Below are 18,971 nucleotides of genomic sequence, written 5' to 3'. Positions count from 1 at the left end.
GCAAAATAGCTAAAAGTATAAAAATGTTTTCATTTATGGAAATTCTTAAATTTCTTGCTAAATATTGGTGGAGTTTGAAAGAGATTTGTCATAAAATAACTCTTACTGAATCAGCAAGTTATCGTACCTACTTGTCATACAGTTTCCTTTGTTAATACTAATTTGAAAAAGAAATGTTACTCTTAAAAATAGGACATTTTTAATTTTTACAGAAGAAATATATATGATAAGATACTTAAAATAATTGACACTTTTGTTTTCCTTATAAGTATAAATTATCAGTCGAGTTTCTTGTGAAGCAAACAGTGTGTTGTTTTTGGTTCACTATTACACATCTGCTTTACAGTGTCACATATACTACTAAGTATATAATATTTAAAGTTATAGAAAATTTAAGAAAGTTAATTAATTTTTTGGAAGTGGAATACACTAGTAAATTTTACAAATACTTTCCTTGTATACATTGCAAAGGTAATGAAAATTGAAACTCTAATATCTGCTTTGGAAGTGGAATAAACTATTAATTTATTGTTAAAAATACGAATATTTTCGTCATCGCGAAGTAACTATGACTACAGATATTTTTTATCTTCTAAATTGGTTAAAAATTTCTGGTGTTAAATTATATTTCAGTGGTAGTATTGGAGAGGGTTCAATTTTCTTTTTAAAAAATGGTTAGAAATATATAGATTCCGCAAAATATTAATTAAATGATTATCAATAATAATAATAATAATAATAATAATAATAATAATAATAATAATAATATCAATGATAACATCCTTAAAGACAGGCCCGTATCCACTAGGGGGCTAGGGGGGCCGGGCCCCCCCTAAAGTTTGGCTGGCCCTTAAAAGTTTCACGGTAGGCTTGCAAATGAACTATAATATGGTGATGAAGTATAATATGATTGGGTCGGCCCCCCCTAACTTCTACCGCCCCCCCTAAATTTTTGGGCTGGCTACGGGCCTGCTTAAAGATATTCTGTACATTTTTTTCTGCATTGAGATGGTATAAACAGGGTAAATTAATAAGGCAATCCGAAAGCAATTATTCAATTGAGTTTATATATTAAGATCGTTGACCACTCTTAATATTGGCAATAAGATCATACCAAAGCTTTTATTCTTTATCTCCTTCAAAAGCTACAGACACCGGTTAGTGTCGAAAAGTTGATCAAGTGGAAGACTTATTTCTGCGGAATTTATAGTGATATTTGTGGATATCTCCTGTAAACTTTCTGTTTGCCAAAGTTAATTTGTCTTTTCGGATCAAAAGATCCAATATATTTGAACCAAAATTTTATTGTAGGCCTTGGAGAACTAAATATAGTGTAGCCAAACCCAAACTATCACTTAACTCAGTATGATGTGCTTATTCCATAGAAAATAGGAAAAGTCGATTTAGGGCCGTTCAAAAATTTTGTAGTCCCTTATCGGTCTTGTAGGGCCATCGTATCACAGTGTAAGAAATTGCGAACGATATAGGGGTAAGCATCGGATCGGTACATTCAATTTTGAACGAGAATTTGGACATGAAAAGAGTATCCGCGAAATTTGATTCATGCTTTCATCGCCGAACCAGGCCCGTATCCAGGGGGGTCTGGGGGGGGCCGGGCCCGTCCTAAATTTTCGCTGGCTCCCTAAAAGTTTTACAGTAGACTTGCAAAAGAACTATAATATGGTGATGAACTATCATATGGTTGGATCGGGCCCCCCCTAACTTCAGCTGGGCCCCCCCTACATTTTTGGGCTGGCTACGGGCCTGCGCCGAACTCAACATTCTTGTGTTGTAAGTTCTTCATTTCTCGTGCGAATAAATCGCCAAAATGCTCATACAATTATGGCTTATTAACCCACGAGGAACTAATGAGTAATAGGAGATATTGGTGAAATAACTATAGGAAGTTACTTGTTTGCTACGCGGAGAAAGTGCCTCTGACTCTTCTTGACATTTGTCAGCATTGCCCAAAGGATATCCTTCTTCAATTTTTATTTAGAAATGTTTATGAAGGTAAATACCAATTAACTATCTTTACTTACTCCTTAAAGTTTGTAATCAATGGTTCATTACTAAAATAGCAGTAAAATAATGACAACCAGCACTTACATAACATAACTATTAGTCAAAATATTTGTAAAGCGTAAATACAAATTAAATATCTTTATTTACTCCTTAAAGCTTGTAATCAATGGTTCATTACTAAAATAGCAGTAAAATAATGATAACCACCACTTACATAACACGCATTTGTTTATCTCTGATAGAAACATGTCCGATCTAATTAGCTTAAAAGCTTCTGCAATTGCGCATCTTTATCCGTCCGTAAAATTATTTACTGGCAATAAAATTATTTTTAAAATAAGAAAAAGAGGTCTAATCACTGCGAAATTAAAATACCGCTAATTTTACAGTAATTATGTGATATTTTTAAATAGATAAAAGATAATCGAAATGTGGAACAAGAGTGCGCTAGACAATATTATTTTGCTTAAGGTAGAGATCACGAGTCACTTAGTAGTTTTCCGTTTGCAGCCATTCATAAACACGAAAATAAATGCCGATTTTCTAAATGGCTGGAAATCGAAATCAGATAAGTGAGTCGTGATAACGGTATTTCATAAAAATAACGTTGTCTAGGGAGCTCTTGTCGATAATCTTTTATCTATTTGAAGATATCACATAATTACTGTAAAGCGTGTAAAATATCACATAATTACTGTAGTATTTTAATTTCGCCGCGATGGGGCTTCTTAAAAGTGCCCGATGTTAAACCTTGAATATCATAGATAAAACTCATTTCCACTTCCAAATAGCAAATTCGTGTTTTGTTCGCTGTATTTAATATCAAATCACAATAATACGTATGTTTTATGCATCTCATGATCTTGGTGGTGTTTGATATGCGTCTCTAAAATGAACATTATTACCTTAAAAACGGTAGATTAAATTTAGAGTTGTAATTTAACACTAGTTAAACACATTAATATAGAATTATTATTTACTAGAGATGCATATCAATATTTGCTATTGTAGTAAAACAAAGAACAACAAAATTAGAACCGCTTCCAAATATTCTACAATATCAGCTATTTCCATATTTATTTATTTATTTATTTATTTATTTATTTATTGAAAACGTAATTGGTAGCGCAAAACTATTAAATTAATCATTGTATTTGTGAAATAGAGTCTTAATAAGTGTAAAATGTATATTTTAAGTAGATTTTCCAGATGTTTTCTAGATCAGTGCTTTTCACTTCCTCTTCTTCTTCATTAATGTTTACAATTCTAGACGCATATGTGCTGTTTTCCAGGGTCTAAAAGGACAGAAGGGTGAAAGAGGATTTCTGGTAAGGAATTAAAGACTTGTGTTTTGATTCACGTTTGTTCCTCTTTTGTATATTCTTTGTGCAGGTTTACTTTAGACAAGCTACCATACACACTTTTACTAACAAGGTACATTCGCGAAGTGTCCCCTCGGGATTCATGTAAAATTAATTCAATGCAAAGTTCTCCGCGACTCAACGTGTATTTATTAATTTTAGCGGCCAATTACGGTAATTTGCGTATTTATGGGCCTTCATATATTGGAAATTCTATCACACACTACTATAACGCCCGGACACAAAATTGCTTTTAGTTTCTTTAGGTGTAACAGGACATGAATGTGGGCATATGTAAAACAAATTGGATGAAGTACTGTTTCTCTGACACATATTACCCACCCCGGCCGCCATCTTGGATCCGCTATATTGGATTCAACTCTGATGTTTCATATGGGTATAGGTGCAACTGATACATCAAACACAGGTACAATGTTCTCAGAAATTCGTCGATGTAATGAATTTTACCGTAGCTTATACCATTTGCGAGGTATTGCATGGTAAATGTAAGGCACTTCGCAAATATTGAACCAAATAGAAAGTTGTGCCGAGCCCCGTGTGTTATGTAATTTTTTACGTGATTTGTCGTTGACGAAATATTCTCTGAACGTACACACATACAGACACATACATAGACATCAATACGGAAATGGTAGGTCTTCATCGAAATCTGGTCGTATCTGGACTTACATTAGGCGTTTTGACCGTAATACAATACTTCCTTGTTATAGTATAACATGGAGGTAATAACAATTACTCACAGAAATGTAATAAGATTATGACACCAATGGTGTAAAGGGTTTGTTTATACCTACATTATTTTCCCAGTTAGAAATTGTTTTGATTTGTCAACATTAAAAACGTAAGCGTAACTGATATTACTCTGCAATGTCTTTCGCAAAGTGGCTGGAGGGATTTAACATGTAATACCTTCCAAGTGGTACAAGTTACGGTAAAATTCACTACTCCAATGAATTTCTTAGAAAGTTGCACATGAATTAGATGCATCACTTGCACCTATTTCCATTTGAAAAACCGAAAATTGAATCCAATAGGGTAGATCCAAGATGGCAGCCGGGATGGGTAGTACCTAGGTATGTGTCAGAGAAGCAGTACTTGATCCAATTTGTTTTGCACATGTCCACATTTATGTCCAGTTACATCTAAAGAAAATAAAAGCAATTTTGTGTCCGAGCGTTATAGTAGTGTATGATTGAATTCCAAATATATGAAGTCCCATAAATATGCAAATTACCGGTATGGGCCGCTACAATTAGTACAATACACATTAGGGTGGTAAGAACTTCGCATTTGAATCAATTTTACACGTATGTACCTTGTAAGGCAATGCCAATGAGCACCCATTTAACGCAGGGGTGCCCACAAGGGGGGGCTATGACGCAAACTGCGTCATTGAAATATTTGGGGGGGTTAAAATATATATAAATATGTTCGATGAGGGGGGATAAAATTAATCGAAAAGAAGATTTTTTTCATGGAAGAACACCTACGGATAGACAATTGGGGGGGTGCGTCATAGACATAAGGGGGGGTGGGCACCACTGTTTAACGTGTTAGTTAATTTTTAGAAGAACAATCACAAAATTTCCAATCTGTAATATTTTAAACTTGTCTGTCATTGTTTCTTTTTATTATATGAAGCACTTTCGACCAATGTCAATTCTTTCATCTTTCTTCAGATTTAATAAGCATTCAGAAACCAAGTTGAAATTAAAGCTAAATAATCTACTGCATATTTTCTATCAATGATTTCAGTTTGATCAAGGAAACTGTAGTATAATATGTATTAACGATTTTATATTTTGCATATTGAATACGTGGTTAAAAGAGAGTTAACGTGGCCTCATATTTTTCAACCTTCTTGAATTTAAAATGTAGATTTCGATGAGCATTGTGCAATGGCACCACTTTTGATTTCTGAAACCGATCGCTTCAAAGTCAAATTAGGGATCAAAAAGCAAAAAAGTGGGACCATTTGGGTAATGTGGACCAGTGACCGACTAGGATAAAATGGTTGTTATTCGGTTCGTATTCACACGTACATGAATAATTGATACGCCATTTTCCCGAAAATTCTATTTTTATCGCGGAAATTAACGAAAATATGGAATTTTGGATCTTGGAATTTCGTTAAATTTCCGGATAAAAATTGAATTTTCTGAGAAGTGGCAAATCAATTATTTATGTACATGTGGATACGAAGTGAATGATCGGCAACTGGTCTGCATTGCTCAAAATCCCGGGTTTTCGTTAATTTTCGGGGTCAGAATAGAATTTTCGGGAAAATGGCATATCAAATATTCATGTACGTGTGAATTTAGATCGAATGACATCCATTTCGTTCTAGTTGGTCACTGGTCCGCCTTACCCAAATGGTCCCACTTTTTTTATTTTTGACCCCTAATTTGACCTTGAAGTAGTCGATTTCAGAAATCAAAGGCGGTGCCATTTGACACAGCTCATCGAAATCTACATTTTAAACCCCAAAAAGTTGAAAAATACGGAGCCACGTTAACTCACTTTTAACCGAATACGTTTATATTATCTGGTGAAATTCTAGAAACGCTTTAACCTGTTGTATTGAATATATTTAAGTATTTGAACAATCCAGAATTTACTACAATTCATGTTTCCGAGTGCTTATATACAAATCAAAAACATTGTTAAGGAGAGCTAAATTTCTTTCTTCCTGTTTTGGATCTTTTAATACTACAACATTTGCAGTGATATTTCTGGCAACACGGTTTCAGAATTCTCCTTGCAAAGTTGCTCTTCCATTTTTTGTAGTATTTCATTTGTTATTTAAGTGTCTATGTATGTATGATATGCATATCAGGCAACAAATATTTCAAATAACTTTTATACATTTTTCAATTTCACTTTTATATATTTCGCTCGTCGCAATTTGTTGCCTAAACAAATGTGCATTTCATAACCATGTCATGAATTTTATACATATTTTTTTTTAAAAAAAATGGCTGCGCTAAGTAAATCTGCACATCATCATAGTAACCTACTTTCAATTATTTTAAGTACACACATACAAAAATCAATAGAAGTAATTATATAGGTTGGTTGTATTTTAAGGTGCATTATACTAAGTTTCTAACACTAAAAAAATACAAAAAATACCATTTTTCTTTTGCTTGTTTTTCTAAGTGAAAAGAGATAATGATGAAATGCAATTTACCACGATCATATGTAATGTTATTCTACAACTCAAAATATGAACTTGAAGAATTTTCAGTGTTCCAATCCATAGAAATTACAGTGTTACCAGAATAACATTTCCCCCAAAATCTAAATTAAGGCAGAGACAGGAACGAACTCAACTGCATTTGATTACGCATCATGTTGTTTTAGAATCCTCTGAATTACTTTTTAAATAACATTGTTATTTAATTTTAATAACTGTATGTTAAAACTATTTTGTTTATTGCAAATTAAATTCAATTATTATTTAAAAAGTAGTTCATAGGATTCCAAGACAACATGATACGCAATCAAACGCAGTTTAGTTCGTTCTTCTAGTCGCTGCCTTAACTTAGATTTTGACTGAAATGTTATTCTGGCAACACTGTAATTTCTATGGATGGCAACACTGAAAATTCTTAAGGTTCATATTTTCTGTTGTATAATAACATTATCTATGATTGCGTTAAGGTGCATTTCATTATCTCCTTTCACTTTTGGAAAACAAGCAAAAGAAAAATGGTAAATTTTGTATTATTCTTAGTATGTCAGGCTCTTAAGAATAGATTTTAGCATGTAATTATGACATAAGGATATAATAAAATGGACAGATGAGAAGTTCCATTTCCATTTTACGAAGGACAGTGTCATTTTGGGCAAAACCTCTCGCCTAAGGATAAATGAAACAAACAAATTTCTTGCTTTAGAATACGTTTCTCAAACCTTTGCTTAACAAATGGATCTTCAAAATTTTGTGTAATACTTTTTCCATGAACGAATTCAGTGAAAACCTCTTCTTTTATTAAAGAGAAACTATTCATCTGAGATCAACAGAATGCATATTAGAACTTTGGACGAATTACACCATTTTCTACGAAATGTTAACTTTTGTATGAAAATTTGTATAATGTAGATAATGTCTGATGTACGAAACTTCAATGAAAAAAGTAATAATAATGCTAAAAATAATTCTTTGGCTTTGTATATAATCTCTTCAAATTATGGTCACCATAAGAGTCTTCATCCCGGCGAAATTAAAATACCGCTAATTTTACTGTAATTATGTGATATTTTCAAATAGATAAAAGATAATCGAAATGTGGAGCAAGTGCGTCATAGACAATATTATTTAACATGAGAAACCGTTATCACGACTCACTTATCTGCTTTCGATTTCCAGCCATTTTAAAAATCGGCATTTACTATCGCGTTTCTAAACAGCTGAAAACGGAAAGCCACTAGTGATAGTGACTTGTGATAACGGTACCTCACGCAAAATAATATTGTCTAGGGCGCTCTTGTTCCATATTTCAATTATCTTTTATCTATTTGAAGATATCACTTAATTACTGTAAAATTAGCGGTATTTTAATTTCGCCGGGATGAAGACTTAAGAGGTCTTCGTGAATTTTCAAAGTATCTTAACGTATAACGAAATGTTGGGCTCAAAGCTTTGTAGTACTTTGAAAGTATTTAGAACAAAGTAGTAATTGAGGTACTTTATAGAGTATCGCTTTAATCGTCTATTAGCTGATATCTTTTTCTTCTCCTTCTTCATTTTCTGTATCTTCTATCACATTTTCTTCCATATATATAACCATCCAAATAGGGTCGTGTGCTTTCGATAGATCCAGTCACATTCATAAGATAAAGAAATGAGTTTTATAATATACAAGGCTACATAGGAATGCAAAGAAAATTATCGGCATTATAAGGAGAAACATATTCTCTAAGTTAAAGGAATATACAGTATAAAGAATTCGAAACAATTTAAATACAGCAACAGCAGAAAAGTCCAAGTTGTTTTTAATAATTAAAAAAATCAGCAGAAAATTGAAAATATACATATTTTTCACATTTCTAATACTTCAACTAAGAGATTAATAAGTGTTGGAAATATTGGCATAATATTATTACAGTGTTCGAAGAAATACAACACAGCACCACCGCCTTAATACTTTTTTGAGATTTTTTTAATAGTATTCGTAAGTACTGTAAGTAACAATATTTTAGCAAATAATATTCACAGCGTTTTAAAATCTAGAATTGTCTACAAGATTTCTATATATTCGCTTGGACTTCTGGAGATATCCTCCTCTCTCTTCTTTAGACTGCTTGACTATAATGTTGTGCCATCTTTATATACCTTCGACGCCAACACTCTTTGTCTGAATAGCGATTGTTTGTGTGTCTATTCCGTGTACCACTCAAACTCATTTCAAATAATATTTAATGTTTGTGAAGGGAAACACACATAAAATGAAATAACTTTCCTTTTTCTTTTTTCTTTGGCTCTTGTGATGATGGATCATAAACAAAGTCATTTCTAAAGTTTCTAAATTCCAAGTGCTTCTTCAACTTCTTAGGAAAAGCTGTCAAAGACATCGTTACTCGTAAAGTATTACAAAATATTTTTTAACCCTTTATTGGGCAGTGTTGCTCTTAAGCAACATCGCATTCTATTGCGTTATCCGCACGAATTATAACCTCAGTGATCATTTAATTGGCATCATTGCTTTCATACAATATTCATATACATGATTTGCGGGTCGCCTCTTTAGATACTTCTAATCTTCGTCAACAGGAGACAGTCAAATTTAATATTGTAGAAGCTTTATCTCCTACGTTCCGCGAAAGTTCTTTTTTTATTTTTTTTATTTGTGGTTTCTTGCTCTGTACGAAAATATTTCAAGAAAACTGTTGGTAATTACTGAGAGTATTCTTATGATATTTGACCATAATAGGGCAATGCTGCTCAGTAGCTACACATACGACCTATTTTTATGGCAATGTTGCTTTGAAATAAACACCCTGTATTTTGTAACCAAAGTACAAAAATACTTTAAAAATTACGAAATTATGATCAGGAAGACATGGGTTAACCATAAAAGCAAACTAAATATTTTAATGGTAATGCTATCATTGCTTGCCAATTAAAGGGTTAAAAAATTCATTGAACATTTCAAAAACAGCTATTGCTCTTTTTATTCTCTTGTCAATTCATGATTTGTATTAATAAATAGTTAGGGACAAGATTCGTTGTCGTTTTCGTTTCTTCACAGGTTATTCAAATAGAATATCGCTTGTCTTGTCGTATCGCGCGATTTGCAACGCCAGGGTTGCTTCACTGATTTCATGAATTCTAAATTCGCCTTTTCTAGTTTAGCACATTTAAGATGACACAACTTCAAACTGTTCGAGCACTGTAATTTAGAAGCTGTTTCTTGCTCACAATAGTCTTATTACATTCAATGCAGGAACTCATCGTGATTCGATGTATCGAAACTAATAAACCGCAATAGTCTGTGCCCAACTTGCAGATTAATGTGGGTTTGCAATACTGTGTTTACATTACAGCCTAATACACAGCGAGGAAAATTTACGAATAAGGCATTTTATCTGTGATTTACCACAGTTTACATACAAAACAATTATCTACAGTACTTACTGTGTTTAACACATTCACCAAAACCCACTTAGATGATTATATTTTCACATTACATAATAACTTGTTGGAAGCACAAAAACAGCGTTCACTAGCCACGCATCACTGTCGCCAGTTAATATTATCATATATTATATCATATAACAATCATTATCAATATTATCATACAGGTAACTAAGTGACTGTATGGCTTATGGAATCCGGACGTTCAATGCCGTGTTCACAAAAGCTCTCCATTGACTTCTATCCTTAGCCAACTGGATTCAGTTTCTACTTTGTATTCGTATTTCTGCGAGATCCATCTTAATATTGTCCTCCTATCTGCGCCTTGGTCTTTTTCGTTTTCCGATTAGGTTTTCAGTTAAAATTTTGAAAGAGTTATTTTTTTTTTTAAATTTTGGCTACATGACCTGCGCACCTGAGCCTCCTAGACATGATGACCCTAACAATGTTTGGTAAACCGTATAATTATGTAGCTTCTCGTTATGAAGTTTTCGCCATTCCCGCTCCTCTTGGGTCCAAATATTCGTCTTAGGATCTTGTTCCCAAATACTTTCTTCCCTCAGAGTAAGCGACCATGCTTCGCAACCATACAGCACAACAAGCATGGTTATCGTTTTATATATTTTAAGCTTCAAATTATTCGACAGAATTTGCGACGACAAAAGATTTTGAACTTTATACTAACACCTGCTTTTAGTTGACATTTAATTTCTTCGTGAATATTGTTTTCGACTGTTAATATTGATTCTAGATATTTGAAAGTATCCATATTATCGAAAGTATTATTTGATATTTTAACGCGTTTATTATTTGCAGAATTACAATCTCGAAACTCCCATTTCAATATATATATATAAATGAACGTTTCATTTCATAAATTATATATGCTTTATAATTTAAGCTTATTTATAAGGCGTTATTTTGATATATATATATATATATATATATATATATATATATATATATATATATATATATATATGTCAAGATATAGATATTGTACATTTCTAAAATAATTTAGTGAATCAAAAGAATTCATCAGATGTTAAAATATCCATAATTTTCATTACTAATTTATTGCTAATAGTACAGAAATACTAATGCAATTATACTCTTATTTTAAATTTATACATTACCATCACTCACGTTTGTAATCTCTGAGGGATAATTACTTTGTGTATACATATAACTAAAGTATTAATATTGAGTAGTTACTAGATTCTAGTCATTAGGGCGATAAATGAAAATAGAAAACGTGTGAAAGTAATTTTTGCTGTATACATATTGAATATGAACAGACCGTATGTATTTGTTATCTTAATATTACGTAGTAATCTAATAATTATACTTGGTGCACTATGATATTTCAGTGTATGCACGTGTTATTTTTCAAGTTACATTTATTTTTGCATATCCTGTGATGTTAAAAAGAAAACAATGTAACGCTATTTATTTGCATGATAAATGTAACTTTAAATCAGAGAACATAAAGCAGACTGTATTTTTTGGTGTGTTTTTAGAGCATTCGTGGGTAAATTTTCTTTAAAATATTCGTTTCACGTCTTCAAGATTCAGTTCCTTGACTAACCAGGGATGAGTCCAAAGTTGAACCTTGAATCTGTGGATAACCCTATATATTTCCTAAGAAGGGTTTGACGAACAAGTTCCAAAACAGATTTCAATTCCTTGCCCGGAAGTGACCCAACCCTTTCTAGTTGGAAACATATAGAACAACTTGACCTTTATATCAAAGGACTCCGCATGACTAGTAGATTAAGAATATAATATACAATACCCAGTTATATCCTATATCGAGGTAATAATCCCAGAAAATGATTATTTTACTATAAATATCCTTTATTAGTGAACCTCAGTATCAGCCATAGAGTGAGTGTGAGACAATGAATCCTGGGAGCACGATCTTGCCGGCAAACAACATCCAGCCGGAGCCTTCTTCTCTCTCACTATCTGGGCCATGTCGTGGCTAGAGAGCTTAAACCCTGAAGAGTGACCAATCGGGTTTATATAGCTACAAAGAAAGAACTGTTCGGATCGAGTAAATAAGCTGAAATCATCACTACGACTACTTTCCACCTAATTAGTAACTCAAAACCTATTGAACGCTTTTGTACCGTGTGACCTATCAAACTCGTCTAGATGAGCAATTGACGAATATATAATGAACGTACTCATCTGACAACGCATACAGGTGCAATCGAGGGAAATATAGAAATTGAAATACGTGCACCGAATGTATCATAGCTAGCCATAACGATCAGTCACATTAGTTGTGATGGATATTATAGGTATTCTTTATTAACTATATAGATCCCTAATATAGGATATTTATAGTAAAATAGTCATATTCTTTTTGTTTCTTCTTCATTAATGTAGGATATAATTGGGTAGTGCATATTATATTCTTAATCTACTAGTCATGCAGATTACTTTGATATAGGACATATAGGTCAAGTTATTCTATATATTTCCAACCCTGAAGGGGTGGGCTCACTTCCGGGCAAGGAGCTGAAACTTGTTTTCGAACTTACTCGACAAATCCTTTCAGGAACAATATAGGTTACCCACAGATTCAAGGTTCAAATTTAGAGTCATCCCTGGTGAGTGGTGAAAATCATATGTTGTTGTTGTAGGAGCACTCATATACTACCATAAATAAGAAGTTCAAAAATTAGTTTTTATATGTTGAAAAACTACGCGTTCAAAATTTTCCTATTTCTCTACCAGAAATATTTGTAATAACTTAGTTTACAAAAGCAGTATTTTTTTTTAAATGTTTATTTGTAGCTTTTAGTTCCAAGGCTATAAATCATATAGAACAGGGGAACAGACTTTAATACAGAGTTGGAACAAGTAATGGAACTTCATCCTTACTATTACAATTATATTATGAGTATCTTACAATTTTCTTATCATCTTGCTTCCGCATGGATATTTTCTTAGTAACCCATATGAGATTATTCGTCGTTGTAGTGTTTCATTGAGACAAACAAGCTCAAAACCTAATAAGTAACACAAAATAAACGCAAACATTGCCATCAATCTTCAATGAAGAACATTTGCTAATGAAAAAACGTGTTACTATTGCAAGAAACTAAACACATTATTATTCTTATTATTTACAAAAGAAATAATTAACTTACATTAAAATCTTGTACTGTGTTTCTACAGTTTTGATGCAATGGTAAAATAAAGGGACTTCTCCAAAATTTTATAGGCCTCTTTTAATTTTATGAAACTTAACATTTAAAAAAATGCGGAAAATTAAAAGCCTTGAGTTTCTAGTACGTACATTTTCACTTAATTTATATTTTAGTAAGAATAAACTTCAAATCACAACATACATACGATGTTTTATGCCATATTGAATTGTTCTTTCTTATGTATGTGTGTTTATTCTTGCCTTAATGCACATAAATATCGTGTTTTGAGCATGGGTGGATTTACAAGTTGTTTGCTGTGGGTGGCGGATCTTCCGGGGGTTTGGAATACCTCTCAGTCAAGTGGAAATCCGGAAGTTTTCCCGCAGGAAATTGTCAATATATTTTAAAAACTCGGTTCTTGAACATTTTCGTGTATAATTCTCTATAATATAACATAAAGGGATTATTTCTTTTTCAGAAAGTTGTTGGCAAGGGATTAAAGTCTATCCATGCCCCCTTTCCCCCTGTAACTACAGAGAAGCTCTCCGGTGGTTTTCAGTCATTATGTAAACAAAAATGCAATCTTCTAGGCAGCATACCCTTACTATTTTTCAACATTTAGATAGCTGGTATGTCGAGTGAAAATCGAAATAAAACATACCACGACTGCTTTTTTCCAATTCGAACACTGATCTCCAAGTATCGTTCACCATTCATGGTGCTGCATAGCACGTATGGACCAATGGATCTGGTACACGTCATTCCACACCAGACGGTTACCTTTGGTTTCTATTGTATTTTTTCAATCGTTATATTTGGATCGAAATGTGACCAATAATCACAATTATGACGGTTCAGTGTTATATTCCTACCTCGCTCTAGCGTCCACCATCTTTGCACTTGCACCACCGACCTCCAAACTTCATTCGTGGCTGCAATCTTAGCTCTGTCTTCTACGCTGTATACACCAGCCACTTTCCGGTTTTTACTGGATCAACATCTGAAACTATAAATGGTAAACCTCACATTACCTAGGTAGTAAACAGTATTACACGCCAGCTAGAGCTGATGCTGGTTTCTAGAATCTAAATTAAAAGTAGCATTAAATTTAAAATCACCCTGTATATTGTAGCATTAACATAGTGCTTCTTACTAATATTAAACTTAAGTTGCTGACCAAAAGTTGTTTAAAATAGAACATTATCTAAAAATATCTCGAAAGAAAGTTAACTTTTCATACATATTTTGTGACAAAACTGAAATTTAATTAATCCATAATCAGCTATTGTAGATATACTATTTTGTAACTAAGAAGTGGGAATGGAGAATTCTTTGCATGTGTGTGTGTGTGTGTCGTATCAATACGAAAAACAGTATATAACTTCTATGAATGTATTTGTTTGTTACGAGCACACATTTTAGCTTTAAAATTGTATATAGAAGCTTATCTTGCACTTACGGATGAAAAAAATGTATTTAGAGTATGTAAAGTTTTCTTTGCACAAATGTAACAATACACATACGTAGTACAGAGAGAGAGTGTGTGTGTGTGAACTTAATGTATAAAAGTAAAGCAATTTAATTTTTATTAAGTGCATTGTTTTGTTCTTGGGGGAGGGGGGATTTTTAATTTATTTTTATTTATTTATTTTTTTTTGCATGTGTTGAGTAGTTTTATAATAGGCATGTGTTTTTTTTAATGTGACATTATAACTTAGAATAGGCTAGTGTGAAGCTTGTGTTTTTTGTTCCAGGGTCAGACGGGCGTGCGCGGCTATCCGGGCTTTCCGGTTGGTGGACGCTTGTTTTCCAAATTACTGCCGTCTTGAAACTAACCCAGTAGCAGTTCTAACTCCAACATGATCATCCTGGTATTATAAATAAATGCTTACAGCTAACTCAGTCAGGGACAGTTAAAATATATTTTATAACCAAACCAAAGTAGAATTCGAAACAAGGTTCGTTGTTAGCAATGGATAAACGAAGATTATGTTTGTCAATATGTAGGGAACGCTTACACTTGCCGTCACTTTTGTCCTGATTTAGGATATCATATTGTTTGCTTTTTCGTGCTAAATCTCTGCTTATATTCTAATTTTTGTTTTGAATAACTATTTTATTTTATTTTTTATTTATTTATTGTTTCCAAAAGACATTTTGTGAGGTTTTATAAAGATTACGGGGATTTAATGTATGCCAGATGTATAGCAGGTGTACAAAGCAAATTTCGTTTCGGAGCAAAAACAAAACCCGGTGCATGCACTGTGGCTTTTATATAAATCAGCTCAAAACCTATTCATCAGCTTCACCTCCTTAAGAGGACCCATCTCGATTAAATTAAAATACCGCTAATTTTACAATAATTATGGTACTTGTACCGATTATGGTCCGGGTCCCTAACATGGCCCACAGACAATATCTCTGCAGATTTACGTTGGTGCTACTAGATGACAGTATAAACTATGTCCTCATGACAAGCGTAAGCATATTTGCGCGGCTCAGAGGACATAGTTTATATTGTCATCTAGTAGCACCAACGTAAATCTGCAGAGATATGGTGGGTGGGCCATATTAGGGACCCGGACCATAATCGGTACAAGTACCATATGTGATATCCTCAAATAGATAAAAAAAACGAAAAATGGAACAGGAGCTCACTAGACAATATTATTTTACATGAGATATCATTATTACGATTCACTTATGTGCTTTCGATTTCCAACCATTTATAGAATCGGCATTTATTTTCGCGTTTATAAATAGCTGCAAATGGAAAGCTACTAGGTGACACGTGATAACGGTACCTCATGTAAAATAATATTGTCTAGCGCGCTCTTGTTCCAAATTTCGATTATTCCTTATCTGTTTGAAGATATCTATTACATAATTACTGTAAAATTAGTAGTATTTTAATTTCGCAATGATTAGGTCTCTTAAGCTACACATATACAACGTAGTGTACTAGTAAAATAAAAAGCCTAAAAATTCCAATTTTTTCCCCTTCGATATCATTACTTAATCTCGAACCAGCTCCATTTCTGTTTGTCACATCCATAACTTCTTTTTGCACTAATGTAGCAAAATCAGTTACATATTTGTTGAGCTGTACTAAGGTTATAGCCTGATAAACATTTTAAGCTTTAATCTCAAAGCGGTTAGTATGCAGAGCTCTCAGACAATAACATATTTTAACTCTGATAAATTAATCCAATCCCTTATATCAAGATCTACAGTATAGTTGTTACTTTATTATTTATTTATTTATTTATTTATTTTTTGCGTAAAAGAAAAAAATGGAAGCATTGAAATTAAATACAAGTAAACGGGAAAAATCTTGGCGGATATCTATCTATCTATCTATCTATATATCTATCTATCTATCTATCTATCTATCTATATATATATATATATATATATATATATATATATATATATATATATATATAGATAGATAGATAGATAGATAGATAGATAGATTTGAATCTATGTATTTATGACATATAAATAATAGAAATAAGTGTTGGCATCCAATCCCTACTTTTACTCTGTGGTAATATATATATATATATATATATATATGTGGTAATATATATATATATATATATATATATATATATATATATATATATATATATATATATATATATATATATATATATTACCACAGAGTAAAAGTAGGGATTGGATGCCAACACTTATTTCTATTATTTATATGTCATAAATACATAGATTCAAATTTTTGTACAGGTCTGGCATACTGAAATTAAAGAAAGGAAAAAAAAGTATCGGTTTGTTCAACCAAGAAATATATAAAGCGAAAACAAGCCAAATTCTATTGAAATCGCAAAACTGGAAAATAAGATTTGTAACTAGTGATGAGAATAAATTCAGTATAGTATCGCCTTACCATAGTCTCTTACTGAATTTTTAAAATTTTAAAGTTACGTCCAATTTTAAAATATTAGAAGGAGAATAAATCTTGCTAAGTAAGGGTCGCCTTACTAGACACTTTTACTGCTGTTTCCGTTTGAAAATGTTATAGTTATGTCAATGTTTCAATAATAATAATAATAATAATAATAATAATAATAATAATAATAATACAACTAGTAAAAGCGGATATCATAATAAACGCTTCATTGAACTTATTTTTTGCATGAAGTTGAGTTGAGTTGATTTTGAGTTTAGCGTTCCGTTCATTATCAAGGCTATATAAGACGTGGACCAACTGATTAACGTGAAATCCGAACCACATGAGCTCCCGCCGGGAATCAAACCAAAGTCCGCCACGCCAAAGGCACGTACGCTAACCGCTTAGCCACGAATGAGCCCTAGCATGAAGTTGTTACAAATAAATGTTAGTCCTCGAGTTTTAGATGTGAATAGAACTTGGTACAATTTTCTGTTTCTATTCTTCTAATGGTTAATCAAATTCGTAAGTAAAATAGAACTTTGCATCAAATTTTGATATAGAGGAAGATAATACGGTTGATTACGTTCAACTTCACCTTATATGCAACTAATCTCACTTTAATTAGATTTACTTGTAACATATAGTATCAGAATTCAGAAAAAAATATCTTTGGTTTCAGTTTAGTAAGAACGTTCTTTTCGACTAATTTTTTATCAGGGAAATTGCTCCCCTCACTGCATGATGAATTGTTAAACATCTTTCTATTGTTCTATATGTGAATTGAATGGTACTTTTTGATATCATTTTTCAAAGCAGCAAAGAAGTTTGGTAAAATTCGGATGAATTTAGGACTTTCATGTTCACATATAGTATTGATTTCAATTTCTTCAAGATAGAAACAGATATTATTGATTCAAAATTAAGTAGAGATTGGTAATAAAATTCGAAAGAAGTTGTAGAAAAAAAATTTTCACTCAATTTTTTTTAAATACAATTTTTTTTCCAATGGGTGCAATATTATCAAATAGGGTACAGCATGGTGAAGAGTACTAATCCTCACTTGAAACCATTGATTTCGTCTCAGGTCTTCTGTTGTTATTATTTAGTTGACTCTAGCACTAATACTAAAAATTTCAAACTACTTTTTTTTCGCATTATGTATTATACAGTATATAGGTGAATACCTCCTTACTATAAAATCGTATTACTAAATTTCATAATATGTCCAACATTAATATTGAAATGAGAGTAGAATTTGAGCTCTTTAAATTGTCTGATACTGTTTTCTGTAAGAAAAGTTATACTTCACAATTTTTTTTTTAAAGAAAACTACTAGCTAAACTTGTGCCCTCTACACAGCCCATCATTCACATATGAGCATGAATCTCCTTGTCATTCCTCACAACATCTGTAGGCCTACATATTCCTTTACAGACACAAGTGAAAAACGTCTTGATAAAAATCGGCAAGGGGTATTATTATAAAGGGGAGATTTTATCGATTATTTCTTTTCAATATCTCCCACTGTTTGCAAGATTTGAACCTACCAATTCATGTATGATCAGTGTTTTCTTTCTTCTTGAATGCAGTACGTAATAAGCAAATACATCACACACACACAATTAATTGTAATGTCAGTGATATATGGTGTTCATTGGGCAAAACACTCGAAACAATAAAAGTCATCTCAGTCTGGAGAAATAGTTATCATTCGTTTCTCATTATTATTTGGCCATGAAACAAATGCCGGAGAGATATACTAATTCTGTATATAAATTTTCAATACTTCCAGTGTACCCCTAAAAAAATATTAAAGAAATAACGGTCATTTTTATAATATTCATGTAAAA

The 18,971-nt window shown here is 32.3% G+C and overlaps 1 protein-coding gene across 1 annotated transcript in view; it reads left to right on the top strand.

The window, feature by feature from the left end:
* The window catches only part of LOC145661915 (uncharacterized), a 213,892-nt gene that overhangs the window by 9,442 nt on the left and 185,479 nt on the right, over positions 1-18,971 (top strand). The window contains exons 4-5 of the mRNA XM_081727262.1: positions 3,318-3,353; positions 14,963-14,998. Of these exons, the coding sequence (XP_081583388.1) occupies positions 3,318-3,353; positions 14,963-14,998 (72 nt within the window). The remainder of the gene's footprint in view (positions 1-3,317; positions 3,354-14,962; positions 14,999-18,971) is intronic.

Source organism: Thermobia domestica, chromosome 10 (assembly GCF_964235325.1).
Source record: "Thermobia domestica chromosome 10, izTheDome1.hap1.1, whole genome shotgun sequence".
In the NCBI taxonomy this organism is placed as follows: Eukaryota; Metazoa; Arthropoda; class Insecta; order Zygentoma; family Lepismatidae; genus Thermobia; species Thermobia domestica.
The sequence above is the reverse complement of the archived record's forward strand: the minus strand, read 5'-3'. Positions and strand labels throughout refer to the sequence as shown.